Source organism: Desmodus rotundus, chromosome 2 (assembly GCF_022682495.2).
Source record: "Desmodus rotundus isolate HL8 chromosome 2, HLdesRot8A.1, whole genome shotgun sequence".
Lineage (NCBI taxonomy): Eukaryota > Metazoa > Chordata > Mammalia > Chiroptera > Phyllostomidae > Desmodus > Desmodus rotundus.
The window spans coordinates 9,338,757-9,353,158 of NC_071388.1; the positions used below are offsets into that span (position 1 = coordinate 9,338,757).

Here is a 14,402-nt window from a genome sequence, read left to right on the forward strand (position 1 = left end):
GTCATGCCTGTGTCCACATGTCATTGCCAGTGACACCCTCCCCTCACCCCCAGCCAGGGTCATCCCCGAGTCCACGCGTCCTTGTCATTGGCCCCCGGGGTCATGTCTCTGCCCACGTGCAGTCAGTGACCCCCACCTCCTGTAGCTGCCGCCTGGGGAATCTGCGTGGTGGGGCTGGGAAGGCTCGGTGGGGGCCTAATCGCGTCACCAGGGACGGGGCGGTGGAGGGGGCCCTCGCGGCCACATGCACCCACCCTGGGCGTCGTACACTCTGGAAGGGACGGTGTCGTGGGAGCCCCGCGGCGTCCCCTTCGCTCCCCGGAGGCCAGGTGCCCGATGCGCCCAAGGGAAACGGCCGTCCCGGGGCGGCTCCCAGCAGCGCAACCACCGCAGCCCCGCACAGAGGCCAGCAGCCGCCACCGCCCACTTTCTTCCGCCACCCGCCTTTTCGCTCAGTACGCCGCTCGGCCCGGCCGCCTTTCTGTCGGAGGACAGCGCTCTTTAGGGCGGGAAGCCCTCCCCTTTAAGACGCGCGTCCCGGAAGCGGTACCGCAGCAGAGCCGGTACCGGAAGTGAGTGCGGCCGGCAGCTGCGGGCGGCCGGCTGGGGAGCTTCCTCCCGCGGCCGGGCAGGCGTCGCTGTTGCGGCGGGGGGTGCCGCTCAGGCTCGGGCTGGCCGGGTGCGGCCTCGGTGCTGCCCATGGGGCGCGGGGGGCCGGGCCGGTGACGCCGGACGCCCATGGACGCCCCTGAGGAGCCGCTGCCGCCGGTGATCTACACCATGGAGAACAAGCCCATCGTCACCTGTGAGTGCCGGTCGGCGCGGGAGGGGGCGGCGGCCGTTGCGGGCACCCCGGCCCGTGTTCGCCGACCCCTTGACCCCTGTTCGGAGGACCTGGCCGCTTCCTGGATGGAGGTGTGGCCGGGGCGGCGGCTGCGGCGGGGTCCCCGCAAACGACCTCCGACCCTGCGGGAGACGTCGTCCCGGGCCGTTTCCTTGCACTTTGACAGCGCCCGGGGCCGGGCGTGCTCCGAAGGGGGGGCGAGCATGGGGGCCCTGCCGCGCCCCCGTCCAGCCCCCGGGCTCGGCCGCTGGCCGAGCGACCCCAGGGGACCGTCCTCCCGGTTGGGGGTCGTGTTGTCCTCGCGGTCACACCGCTGCCCAACCCCGGGGAGGGCCCCGGTGGCCCGCAGACCGGGGAGCGTGGACGAAGTTTGCGTGCGTTTATCTTGTCAGAAGACGCGAGCTGTACTTCAGTAAAGTGTGGAACGGTGAACGGCGCAGGTGGGCGGCGGGCCCGGACGTGCCGCGCGCACCCTTCCCTCCTGTCCGTCACCTGGGCCGCGGGGCCCGCCGCTGCCCTTCTGCCGTCCCAGGGGTGAAGCCCATTTCACAGATGCGGCCGCAGAGGCTAGACGAGCCGCGCTCCGGAATGCGCGCCCCAGACCACCAGGCCGGCGCCGTTACAGCTGGAACTTTGGAGCCGAATACTGTCGGCAGCACGAGTGGGTTGCAGTGCGGGCCGGCCTTTGGGCGACGCACAGAGAGGCACTTCCGACGGCCTTCCGCGCTCGGAAAGGAAGCACTGTCGCCGCACAATCTGGGCGGCCAGGGCCCAGACCGTGTATCTCTCTCTCGTTTTTCCTTTTCTTAATTTCTACATTTTTTTCTGATTAGTGGACACACTCCCTGTATGCTCCCTCTTGTCAGAGCCCTGAGAAATTATATATTTAAAGTTTGTTGGCTGCTGCTGCTTTAGCTGGTAAACTTTCTTACGGAAATGGACGGTTTCACCTAAACGTGGTTCAGCAGTTTCAGTTTTCTTCTCTGCACTGCTCGCCCCCCCAACTTGTAACTGAAAGTCTTACTCAGGGCTGCATCTCGGGGCCCAGGGGACAGGTGTGTGGCGCCGACCTTCGGGCCCTCCAATTCCCAGGCGCTTTCTGAGTCCCCAGGGCACCGGCGCCAGTGTCCCTGAAACTCTGCAGAGGGCGTGCAGGCGGTGGGTGCTGCAGAAACACCGCGCAGGGGCGCCCCCGCATCCAGTGACACCTCGTGGCCCCGAGCTGGCCTTTGAGCAGCAGTGTGTTTCTGCACGTGCCGGTACGTCCGGAGATGGTCCTGAAGCTCTGTCGAGTTCTCCGGGACCAGGGGTCAGTGTCTGAGAGCCGTGCTAATGTTGGGTGCCACGCACGCGTGCAGGACAGGGAGCCGAGGGACTGTTTCCTTTCCCGTTTCCTCCTCACCTCCGTGGAGGTTTTCCCCTGTGTTTTCCCCTGAGCTCTGTCTGCGCTGACGGCGTCCGTGTTCACAGGCAGCTCGGAAAGGAAAGTGGCTTCAGTGAACTCTCGGGAAGTTAGTGAAAAGTGAGGAAGATCCCTCTAAAAGTTAAAGGGTTTTTTTAACTTTTTGAAAGGCTGCCTGTATAGTTCAGCCTTGAAATGACACTCTAGTGTCTCTGGTGCTGCAGCTCTGGTGGCACTTGTCCTGCTTTCCCTTCGTACTTTACCTTGCTCCATTCGTCCAGCTGCCCGCGCTGGGAGGGAGGAGCTAGTCCGGGCAGTGCGAGGATAGTAAGTGGGAAGGTTGCTTTAAGAACTCCATCCGGAGGCTTCACGTTCTTTGATACTGTGTACATAGTTCTCTTAGTATGCAACATTTTTGTTTTCAGAAGTCCGTTTCCGTCTCCTTGAATACTTACCTAGCGGTTGGCCCCTTTGAGACTGTGCTTGTTCATTTTAAAATGAAAGCAGAGTGTATGCTTGCTTTCAGTTTTTTTCAAAGAATTTAGAACATTTTACTTAAGTGAAAATGAAGTGTGCATAGACCTTTCTGAGAAGAATGTAGATGGTAACTGGTTCAGGCAAATTTAGGAACTGCTTATGTGTGGCCATGAGAAGAACGGGAAGTCCCCTGGGATTAGGGGTATATAGGATTCATTACTGCTTGGAAACCTTGCTGAATTATTTTAATACTCTGAAGCTACCTGAAAGTTTTAATGGCCTCAGTCCATAATTAAAAGCTTCAGACCTGCTGCCTACCTGTCCCTGCTGCGGTGACTCTCTCCGCAGGGGATCTGAGTAGACCCACGAATGGTGAGCTTGTGGGTACCGGAGTCTGCCAGGGGTGCTGAGTGTACGGTAGCGGTACTAATAACCTGGGGACACTGGGCAATGGATTACCCGATCATAGCAATTTGAACACCTATAATATAATTTATTAATCATGAAAGATGCATGGTGAAACTGAAACAAATCCAGCAGATCCATTTGATCCAAATTTAAGTTGTAGCTTAGATTTTTTTTTCAACCACTGGGTCAATTTTCTGCTCGAGAATAAAGACTTAGGTTTCTGATCCAAGGTTATATTAAGAAAGGTATGTTCCTTTTCCGGCCATCTCATTCATGGACAGAGTTACCATCATTCCACTGATTTGCGACTTTCTTTGTTCAGCGCCTGTATCAGGACTAGAATAGCACATACTGTTGATATGGGATTGTATAGTACCTGAAAAATGACAACGCTCTGTCCAAAGGGTCTGTTTTCCCCTGTCACATTTTATATTGCCCATCTCATTTTTCTGAATCTCCGTTTTTGGGGTTCCAGATCTGATATAAATTTTGAGAGGGAGGAAAAAAGCAACAAAAATGAGCAGATCTGTAATGCTTTGGACTTGGGTGGAGTTTATGTTTTTTCCTCCTTGTAGGTTAAAGTTTTCAAATTTGCATATCTCAGTTTTCAACCAATCCTGACGGTGTGGTGCTTGTGATTTAACCGCTGTCTCAGTTTCATTACCAGAAAAGTAACTTACAATATCTTTAAAAAAGATCAATGCGCATAAATGCAAGTCCGGCTCCCTGTTGGATTTGTAAGGCCCTAGCAGGCCAGCAGTGAGAAGTGGGAGACGCAGCTCTCCGTAGGAACCTCAGCTGTCCGTGGAGCGGATTTGGAGAGCAGGGACGGAAGGCACTCCCAGATGTGCTTACCGTGCTTTGTACGTCATGTCTACCTGTGTCTGGTTCCAAACACTTAGGTCTCACATGTGTGACCTAGAGAGTTCCATAATCTCATCCTCATCTGTGAACTTGGGACAGTGGCAGTACCAGTCTGATGGGGGGTGTGGACTGAAAGGTGCGAGTACCGTGAAGCACTCAGAGGAGGGGTCAGCGTGCAAAACCCCTTAGCTGCTAAGGAGAAAGCCTAACCTTTCTCTGTTCATGGTGGCTTTAGCGTCTCAGCGATTTGTTCCTGGCACTTCTCGGCCAAAATGAATACCTGATAATTCCATTTATTAGGACCTAAGTAGTTAGGTCCAAATAATTTTATGAAGTATTATGTACTAACGGTAACTATCTGAAAAAATAATACGCATAAATTGGAAGGAGAATGTTTATTTCATTCTTAGATTACCACAGTAACATACCGATGGGACGTTAGTCCCTCTCGGGCACTGTACAACTTCTGTACCCTGGGAGTCACATCGCACACTGCTACCCTGTTTGATTCTTTTTTGTGTGTGTGTGGTACTTTTATCACAGCAACCACCCTGTTTTGTGATGCCGATAACATCACTGAAAGGACTGTGCCATGATCGAATTCTGAAACTGCATACCTGAAGTAGGATTTGAGGCATCTCTAGCATTGCTGTTTCCTCTAATTTAAACCATCTCCTGTGGCGTCGGGGGTGGGGGCTAGCTGGTACCCTGAGCACGCGGGTACACAGTCTGGCACCCATGTCATTAGTATGTAACCCCAACTCGAGGGTGGATTTGAACTGATAATTTAGAAGTGAAAAGATTCCTTGTCTCTTTGAACTTCAGTTCACATACCCGGTTTGCAAGATGTGCTTCTGAAGGGTTTCTAGTAAGGAAGCATTTGGTTTATGCAGATGAAAGTCAGGGGTCTGATTTTTTTTTCTGAGCGGATGACTCTCTGAAGCAGTCCAGCATGGCAGACCCCTCAGCTGGGCCAGTCCTTCCCTGGAAGGAACTGGTATGGTCGTGTGGTCTGCCAGTGAGATGGGAAAGGCTGAGCTGTCATCTTTTATTGGAAATGCAGGTGACTTGCTGAAGAATTTTTTGTCTCAAAAATGTTTTTGCCAGTTGACGGAGTGCCGTTTCACATGAATTGCACAATTCTGTGTGTGTGGTCTCACAGGGGATCGCTTGCAGGTGTTCAGTTCCCTCTGCTCTCCCTGGTGACTTCACATCTCGATGACAGACCAGAGGTGGCGGGAAAGACTGCATGACTAAGTACCCTTGGGGTAGAAGAACTCCTTCTCCACCCTTCTAGGTTCTTGTGGCTGGTCTGAAAATCAATAGACATGAGACAGAATAACTAGAGAAAATAACCAAATTTAATTACATGCATGTGTATGGGAACCCCACATACAGGAGAGAGTCATGGACCCCCACATACATGAGAGGATCAGGGACAGACCTGGGAAATGAAGGCTGTGTGACATTCTGAGCGAAGGACGAGGCGAGGCACCTGGGGCTGCAGAGGGGAAGAGGGCCACTGCGGGGACTGAGAAGAGCAGATGTCCAGGCCTCAGAAGTTTGCCCCACCCTACAAATGGGTCGAAAAAAGTTATTTCTGGTGATGTTTTATTCTGGGCAAGGCCCCTAATTTAATTTAAGGGAGAGATAAAAGTTTCCCTTGAACTCACAGGGTCTCTGTTGCCTTCATGTCAAAATAATCCACACGCCAAGGTGGCACGTATTGGGGAGGCCTGTTCTGAACCCCTTAAATTACAGACACACCTCTTTCTGAATAGTCTCTTACTGTATTAGCCCCAGAGTCTTCGTGGCTTCCTCTGCTTATCTTACCTTCCCATCTGCCTTTTCTTCTTCCCTAATCAAGTCTTTTTTCTGTAACTACTCCTAACGTAAATTTTCAATGTATTCACGGTATTTTAGGCTTAGAGGATATTTGGTTTTTAAATTAAAAATTGATGAGCTTGGAGTCATTCCTGAGTCCTCTCTTTCTCTCACAGCTGACGTTCAGTCTATCAGCAAATACCGTTTTATCTTTGACATTTACTTAGAATTCACCACTTCTCCCCACCTTTACTGCTGCTCCTGCAAACCCAAGCCACTCTTCATCTCTCCCCGGACTACTCCAGTGGCCAACCAGCCAGCCTCCCTGTTTCCGTTTTAGCCCCATGAAGCCAATTCCCTGCGGGGTTAGGGTGATCCCTCTGAAAGAGAAGCCACAGCATGTCATTCCTCTGCTCAGAGCCCTCCAGTGACTAACCACCTTCCCAGCATAGCAGTCACAGGCCTTTCCCTGGGCTACCAAACCCTCCCTGACGTACAACCCCCGCCCCGGCCCCGCACTGGCTTCCTGGCTGCAGCCTACTCCCTCTGCGGTCTTTGTGGCCCCCTCCCAGCAAGACCAAGACCGGCATGGCTCTGCTGGTCCTCAGGGGGTCCCTTTCTTCCTCTAGTGGCTGCTCAGATGCCACCCCTTCACTCCACGTACTGTTCAGCCTCACTTTGACTGTATTCAGTCTTCTTGGCTCAGCACCTCCTGACATAAATATTTGTTTTTTCTTGGTTTATTGTTTTTCTACCTCTAACCCAGGAGGCCTACAAACTGGAATGTGGGGTTCAGAATTGCAGGAACTTCATCTGTTTTGTGCACTGCTGGGTTTCAGCACCGGGAACAGCGCTGCACATAGTAGCTGCTCAATAAATACACGGTGCTGTGTGTCATTTGATGCTTCTGTGAGTTGGAAGCTTTGGGTGGCATGCAGTTATTTAAATACATGCTTTTATTCAGGATAAGACAGCTTTGTAGAAAATGCTTGGCGAGTTTGAATCCTTATCACTCAGGCTTGTTTTTAGGCAAACTGCTATATGCTTAGTTTTGTTTTGTTTTTGATACTGGAACATTTTCTGATTAGAGTTTTTGACCTAAGAAATATATGTTAGTGCAGTAAAAGAAAGAAAGTGAACTAATGTGCGAGGAGACATGTTCTTTGAGACCTCTGGGTTGTGTTCAGGTACACTTTCTCTACTACAGGTCATTGGAAACTTAACTATGACCAAACCACAACATTCCCGGGTGGCTGACTCAGCTCCTGAGGTGGACATTTAGGTTGGGCACCACGGCATTTGGATGAAGCCTTGATGAAAATAGATCTGTAACTTTACAAAACTGAACTCTGGACTTTAACAAATGCATCAGTAAAACGGGAATACATTTTTTTTATGATAAAGAATGGGATCTAGGAGTGCAATTGCTGGGTCAGAAGGTGAGAGCAGTTTAAATTGGAAAACCGCTTCCGAATCACCCTGTGAGAACGCAGTACTCCAAGTTACATTTACTGCACTGGATCGGAGCCATTGAAAAATTTTTTCCAGTCTGAGGGATGGGAAAAAAACTATCAGTTTTTAAAAACAGGTTTATTGAGCTTTAGTCTTTATACTATAAAATTTATCCATTCTAAGTGTACAGCCCTTTGACTATCAGTTTATTTTTAGAGTTGAACAGCCATCCCCACAAGTGAGTTTTAGAACACTTATGTCATCACCCCGAGAAGTTCCCTTGCACGTGTTAGCAGTTAATCCCTGCTCCCACCTCCAGGCACTGGCAGCCACCAGTCGGCTTTCTGTCTCCATTAACTGTGTTTTCTACACATTTTGTAGAAATAAAATCATGTAATATGCACTCGTGTCTGGCTTCTTTCACACAGCACTGTTTTTGAGGTTCATCCATGTTGCATCATTTAATGTTATTCCTTTTTTATTTCTGAATAGTATTTCTTCGCATGGATGAACCACATCTTATTTATCCATTCACCATTTGGTGGACATTCTAATTGTTTCCAGTTTTTGGCTAATGAGTATTTGCCTGCGTGTCTTTCTGTGGACTTGTGTTTTCATTTTTCATGGAAAGATTACTTCCGAGCAGAATTGCTATGTTGTATGATAAGCTAACTTTTTAAGAAACTGTCAAATTGTTTTCCAGAGCGGGCGCACTGCCTAACACTTCCATCGGCAGTGTGCGAGAGTTCCAGTTTGTCCAGATCCTCGCGGGCCTTGTCCGTTTTTTTTACTGTGGTCATCCTAGTGGGCATGAAGAGCTATCTGATTTTGGTTTCTCCCTAAAACCATATGCATTTCCCTGATGATTAGTGATGTTGAACATCTTTGCTCGTTCTTATTAGCCATTTGTATGTCTTCTTTAGTGAAATGTTTATTCAAATTTTTTGTCCATTTTTAAATTAGATTAGTTTATCATTGAGTTAGTTGTAAAGACTTCATTATATTTTCTGGATACAGTTCCTTTATCCAGATAGATGATTTGCAAGTATTTTCTCTTAATCTTTGGTTTTAAAATTTTCTTAATGGTATCTTTAAAACATTTTTAATTTTGATGAAGTCTAATTATCAATTTTTTTCTGTTATGGATTGTGCTTTTGATGTCATACCTAAGAACTTTTTGCAGCTGAAGGTCATTGTAATTGTTTCAATGTGCACTTACTGATTGGTGAGATTCTTTCTGTATTTCCTGGTGATCGGACCTCTTCAGAATTACCTGTCCATCTGTGTTTACTTTGACACTTAAGAGATACAGCCAAAAAACATGTCTAGAAGACGAATTGGAATAGCACTAGGAAAAAAGTGTGCATTCCATTTTTCTATTCTATACCATATGCATACGTTTTTTTGAGGGCTGCTGTAACAAATGATCAGAAACTGGATGGCTTAAAGCAACAGAAAAATATTTTCTCATAGTTCTGGAGACCAGAAGTTGAAAACCAAGGTGTCATCAGGGCCGCGCTCCCTCCCAAGGCCCTAGGGGGGACCCCTTCCTGCTTCTTCCAGTGCCTGGAAATCCTTGGTGTTCGCAGGCTCTCAGCCCTGCTGCTCTGATCTCGGCCGCGTCTCCTCAAGCCTTCTCTTTCTCCGTTTTCCCGTCTGTCTTTTATTAGACATTTAGAGCCCATCCAGATGATCTGCAGTGATCTCATTTGAGATCCTGAACTTGATTACACCTACCAAGGCTCTTTTCCCAAGTCCCGTTCACAGGTTCTGGGCGTCAGGAAGCACACAAATCTTTTGGGGTCCCCTTTCTCCCTAAAGCACAGTGTCTGCACTGACAGCCAGGTGCATGTCAGCCAGCACCCTGTGAGCATCATGGGTTTTTCTGTTTTCCCTTCTTCTGTCTCTGGAGGCTTGTCCTCACTCTCCTTCTGACCAAGGGAGTTCTTCCTTGCCATCTGGAAGTTGGGCTCCAGAAGCTGACACAAGGTAGGATGATCCCTTAGAAAGAGAGGAGACTTTTCTGCAATCTCTCTGTTTTCTCCCTAGGGAAATAAATGCCTGCCTTTGGGTTCTTGCATATTGTTACATGGGATTCCTTTCTCAATATTGTTTTAGGCCCTTGTTTATTTCATCTTTAGAAAAGTAAGGAGAGAAATTACAGAGAAACTGACAGCAGGATTAGACCTTGGCTTTGCCAGCTATATAAATGTGGACATTTTTCTTATTTTTGACAGATCTGTTTAATATTTAGAAGTCATGGCATCAATACCAGAGCTAAAATTTTAGGTAGAACCTTGGAACTAACAATTATCCCATTTTGGGTAGTAATTTTAACTAAATCTAGCTCACCACTTATGGCACTTTTATTTGGGCTGGATGCATTAGAAAGTTTCTAAGCATCGAGCTGAACAACAGGAAGGGCTACCAGAGGTCATTTTGAAGGTGAAGGCTGTGCCTGACCAGCCCCCCCAGTGCTGGGTGGTATAGTGAGTTGCTGCATCAAGGCGACTGACTCCTCTCTGCCACGGCTTCGCCAAGTACTTGCAACGTCAGACACCCTCTGCTCATGTGGAAAGGGCGTTTTCCCTAAAGTCAGCCCTCGTAGAAGGCATTTCCTGTGGAGTTAAGGAAAATAAAAATATCACTTCCTTTAGTTTAGCAACCTAAGCACTAAGTAGCCACACTAGAAACGTTTAGTATGATCCAAAATTAAGTTTTTATTCTGACACCCAGTGCCATCGTTGCTTCTGCTACAGGACATCCCGTCCTTTGGGGGCCCTGGGTTGTCCGATGTGTAATCGGAAGGAGTCAGGCTAGGTTCACCAGTCAGCGGATATGTACTCAGCATCTGGTACCTGCCAGGCACTGTTGGAGGTGCTTGGGTTACATTTGTGAACAAAGACACCAGCCCTCTTAGAGTTTACATTCTAGCAAGAGGAAATAGACAATCCCATGAATGGTAAATTATATAATATGTGTAAGTGCTGTGGAACAAAGAAGGAAACGGGTAAGAGAAATGGGAGAATTGTATCTTTTAAACTTTTTATTATGGAAACTTGCAACTATGCATAAAAATAGTAGTATAAAGAAACCTTACAAACCTATCACCCAACTTCAGCAATGGGGTGAATTTGCCAGTCTTGCTGTTCTATATTCCCCGTTCCCTCTAATCCTTTATTATTTTGAAGAAAATATCAGGCATCACATAATTTGTCCATAAATGTATGTGTTGGGGACCGAATGTTTGTCTGCACCCCTCATGTGTCAATGCCGTAACCCCGATGTGATGACGTGTGAGGTGGATCCTTTTGCAGGTGATCGGAATTAGGTTAGATCAGGAGGGTGGGGCCCTCATGACAGAATCAGTGGCCTGATGCACCTCGTGCGCACCAAGGAAAGGCCAGATGAGCACACAGAGGAGGCAGAGGCTGTCGACAAGCCAGGAAGGGAGACCTCACCAGGAACCAAAGGGCTGGGAGAGAAGATAAGTATGTGCTGCTCGAGCTACGCCATCTGTCATGCACCCTGAGCTAGGACAGTATGTATCTCCAAAAGAGAGGGACTTTAAGAAAACATAACTACAAAACCTTTGTAACACGTAAAAATTTCCTAATTTCAAATATTTCAGTGTTTACGTTTAAAGTGTGTCTTAAATATTTTTTTAGCTCTTTAATTAATTAGTATTCAAATAAAATTTTTAGGTAAGTGTTTTCAGTTTCTCTTAAACTCTTGGTTTCCCCTCCATTTCCCTTTCGTTCCTTGCAGATTGTTCAAGAGCCCAGGTGGTTAATTCTGTGGCCGTGTCCGCCCCCGCTCCTGGACCTTGCCGACTGTGTCTTGTCCTTGAACACCCTCTGCCCTCTGTGTTTCCTGTAAAGTGGGGTTTGGAGCTAGAGGCAGGGTCAGATTCGGGTTGGACCATTTTTGGCAAGACCCTTTCGTGGGTGGTGGTGTGTTCTTCCGTCAGCTGGTGCGTAATGTCTGGTGGTCTCTCCTTTCTGATGTTAGCAGCCACTTCCATCCATGTCATTCATTCCTGAAGGGTTGCAAAAGGGTGACATTCTAATTTTACCATTCCTTTTTCATTAGCTGAAGTATATCTTCTGTACAGGGGTGTATATGCACCCCTGCACACACACACACACACATATATATATATTTATATTATTGGTTTCCCAGTGGTGGAGTGTGTAAGGAAAGTCAGGCTAAGTGCTTGATTCATTTCCTTCATGTAACTGTTTTCAAAATAGGCTGCCTCATTACTTCCTTCAGTGATGATCAATTTGATTTTTTTAAGTATTATTGAGAACTTAAGGATTTAAAAACACCCTTGATTTGTTTCCGTCCATTTCAGTTGTCATCCTTATTGACGAGTGGGTTGTTCTATCCTTAACAACTGGCTTCTGAGATGTAGGAATCTTTGTTGGTTTCTCTGCTGTCTGGATTGACAAGGTGTCCCAGACTCATTTTGTACAGTTCCTGCCCTAGATGTGGAGTCAGCCATTTCTCCAAGTGGCCCTGATTCCCTGTGGTGGGGACTGGTTGCTGCTGGGCCATTCAGGGGACAGAGCTAGTAATTCAGAGTTAAAGCACATCCTTAGCTCACACTGATCAAATTTAGGACTTCAGAGTCATAATGAAGTGTTCTGTCTTCTGAATTTTCTTCCTGTTTTCATGGATACTGGGGATGACAGACTTAGGTGAGGTTCTTGAAGGAGCTGCATCCCAGTCCTCTGAGGGCTTGTTGGAACCTCAGACTGCGCCCGAGCTTCTGATTCAGCAGGTCTGGGTGGGCCTGGGACTCGCCTTTTTAAGAAGTCCCCATGTGATGCCTGCTGCAGGTCCGCCTTACAGTCTCTGCAAAGCAGCTTTTACTTGGCCTCAACAATAGGGCCAGTGAACATAGATTTCAGACTTTTTCAGTAGTTCTTTGTGGCATTTGGGTATGCGCTGCCAGGAAGAAACAAATGATTGTAGGTTTAAAAATGTAAAGTCCCTTGTCATAGTTCCTCTCTCTGCAGTTATACTACCATCTATGTGTGCATTAACTTCCTTTGTTTTATTTTTTCCTGATATTTTTAGGGAAAGATTTTTAAAAATTTCATTTTGTTTGATAATGATATAAAATGTTTACAGTCTTTCAAAGTCAAATCTGTCAAACAAAGTATAGGTAAAAGCAATCCAGCATATCCCCGTCCTTTCTACCTGTTCCATTCCTTACCTAAGTAGTCTCCTTTCATAAAAAAATTCACAAGTACTTGTATTTCTCTTAGATAAGAGATTGCAGGCTGAGCACACTTTTCCCACCTTGCTTTTCTCCGCAGCATTACCTGGAGCACACTGTACCCTAGCTTCTGGAGATCTTTCCCAGGCCTGCCTGTGGCTGGGTGGCACTCGGTCAGTTAAGGAACTGTTCCGTGGTTCCTTCTACGAGACCCCCACGGTAGAATTTGAGTGGTTTCCTCTTTCCCTATTTCAGATAGTCCTGCCTGGAATAATAGGCTTATTGTGTCTGTCTTCCAGTTTTGCTTGCTGTATCTATTGGGGAATGCCGGGGCTGTGGGAAATTCAGTGTAATTTTGCTACATGTTGCCAAATACCCTCCATAATGGTGCACCTTCTGAAAGCTGCAGTTGGCCCCAGTGAGAAAGTGATTTTGAATTAAGTCTTTAAGGAAGAGGGGATCTGGAGAAAGTCCCTTTTATCCAAACCCGTAGTAGGGTGGGGCTGTCTGGAGCCATACGATCTCTTCTTGAACTTGCAAGTGCTGTGATTCGAACTGCTCCAATCATCTTATTTTTTTAAATTTTAAAATACACAAACTGTTGAAGACTGAGTCTTCAGTATTCTTAGGTTTACATGCATGTATCCAATCTTTCTGTCTCTGTTTGGACTCTGGTTTTAAGCTGGCTGGTCTCAGTGCTAAAGGTAGTTGTTGGCCCCCTGGTTACAGGTGTCACCCAGACTTCGTTAGCATTCAGCACGAGTGCTAATTATCTTTCCTGTTGGAAAAGAAAAAGACTTCGGGGCTTTGTGTTTTGTGACTAGTGTCTCGGTATCCGTTGTAGTCCCTTTCTGCAGATTTCCACAGTATAAAACTTGATGAACACTAGCATACTTTGTACTCTTTTTCCCTCTGATTACACTTCTCAGGGGAAGTAACGGTTACATGGACTTAGCACTGGGAAAGTGGGAGAAGCAGAGTGGAAGGGCATGCGTGCATGTGCATGTGTGCGTGTGTGTGTGTGTGTCTGTGTCACAGGAAGGATCGGGGGGAGGGCTAGATGGAATGGGCACACCATGAAAGCCAGTGATGAAATGGCAGCGTATACTGAGCCGTGATTTCAAATCACCCTCGGTTTGGCAAAACAATGTAACAAGTGACAACCAAAGGAAGGTGATTCCCATCATGCCACAGTAGGGATTGCTTTTCTTTCACTTGGCCTCTGGTGTGGGGCTGTGGGAGGGCTCATTGCTTTTTTCTCAAATATGTGCCTTCCAATATAGGGGGGCAGTTTTTTTTAAGATACTATTTTAGCCCTGGCTGGTGTGGCTTATTGGTTGGAGCGTCATCCCGTGACCGAAAGGTTGCTGGTTTGATTCCTGGTCAGGGCGCAAACCTGGGTTGCAGGCTTGATCCCCTGTCTGGGAGGGTATGATCCCTGGTCCAAGTGTGTACAGGAGGCAACCAAATGATGTTTCTCTCACATCAATGTTCTTCTCCTCAGGTGAAGATGAACAGAAATGAAACATAAAAGATATTATTTTAATGTTTACTTATTGATTTGAGAGAGAGAGACATGGATATGGATTTGTTGTTCCGCTTATGTACACACTCATCGGTTATTCTGGTATGTGCGCTGACCAGGGACTGAACCTGTAACCTGGCGTATCGGGATGACACCCTAACTAACTGAGCTCCCCTGCCAGGGCCAGAAGGGCAATGTTTATGTGTAGAGTGGGGGTCAGTTGCCTCATCACTTTACAGGACGGGACTAGCCTGGCTTTCTACTTGTAGCATCTGGTTAGCATCTGGATCTTGTTTTTACCTTATGAAGCTTCACCCTCTGTTCCCACTCCCAGTGTACGAGCTTTCCGTGTGCAGGCACTCTGGGAGGATGCTGGGGA

At 47.6% G+C, this 14,402-nt stretch overlaps 1 protein-coding gene across 3 annotated transcripts in view; it reads left to right on the plus strand.

Annotated features, from left to right (window-relative positions):
* The first annotated feature begins 573 nt into the window (after positions 1-573).
* TRAPPC10 (trafficking protein particle complex subunit 10) overlaps positions 574-14,402 on the plus strand; it is a 93,138-nt gene continuing 79,309 nt past the window's right edge. For all 3 annotated transcript variants that reach the window (XM_045196315.3, XM_024562087.4, XM_071220542.1), the window contains exon 1: positions 574-805. In XM_045196315.3, coding sequence (XP_045052250.2) covers positions 739-805 — 67 coding nt within the window. In that variant the 5' untranslated portion in view covers positions 574-738. The remainder of the gene's footprint in view (positions 806-14,402) is intronic.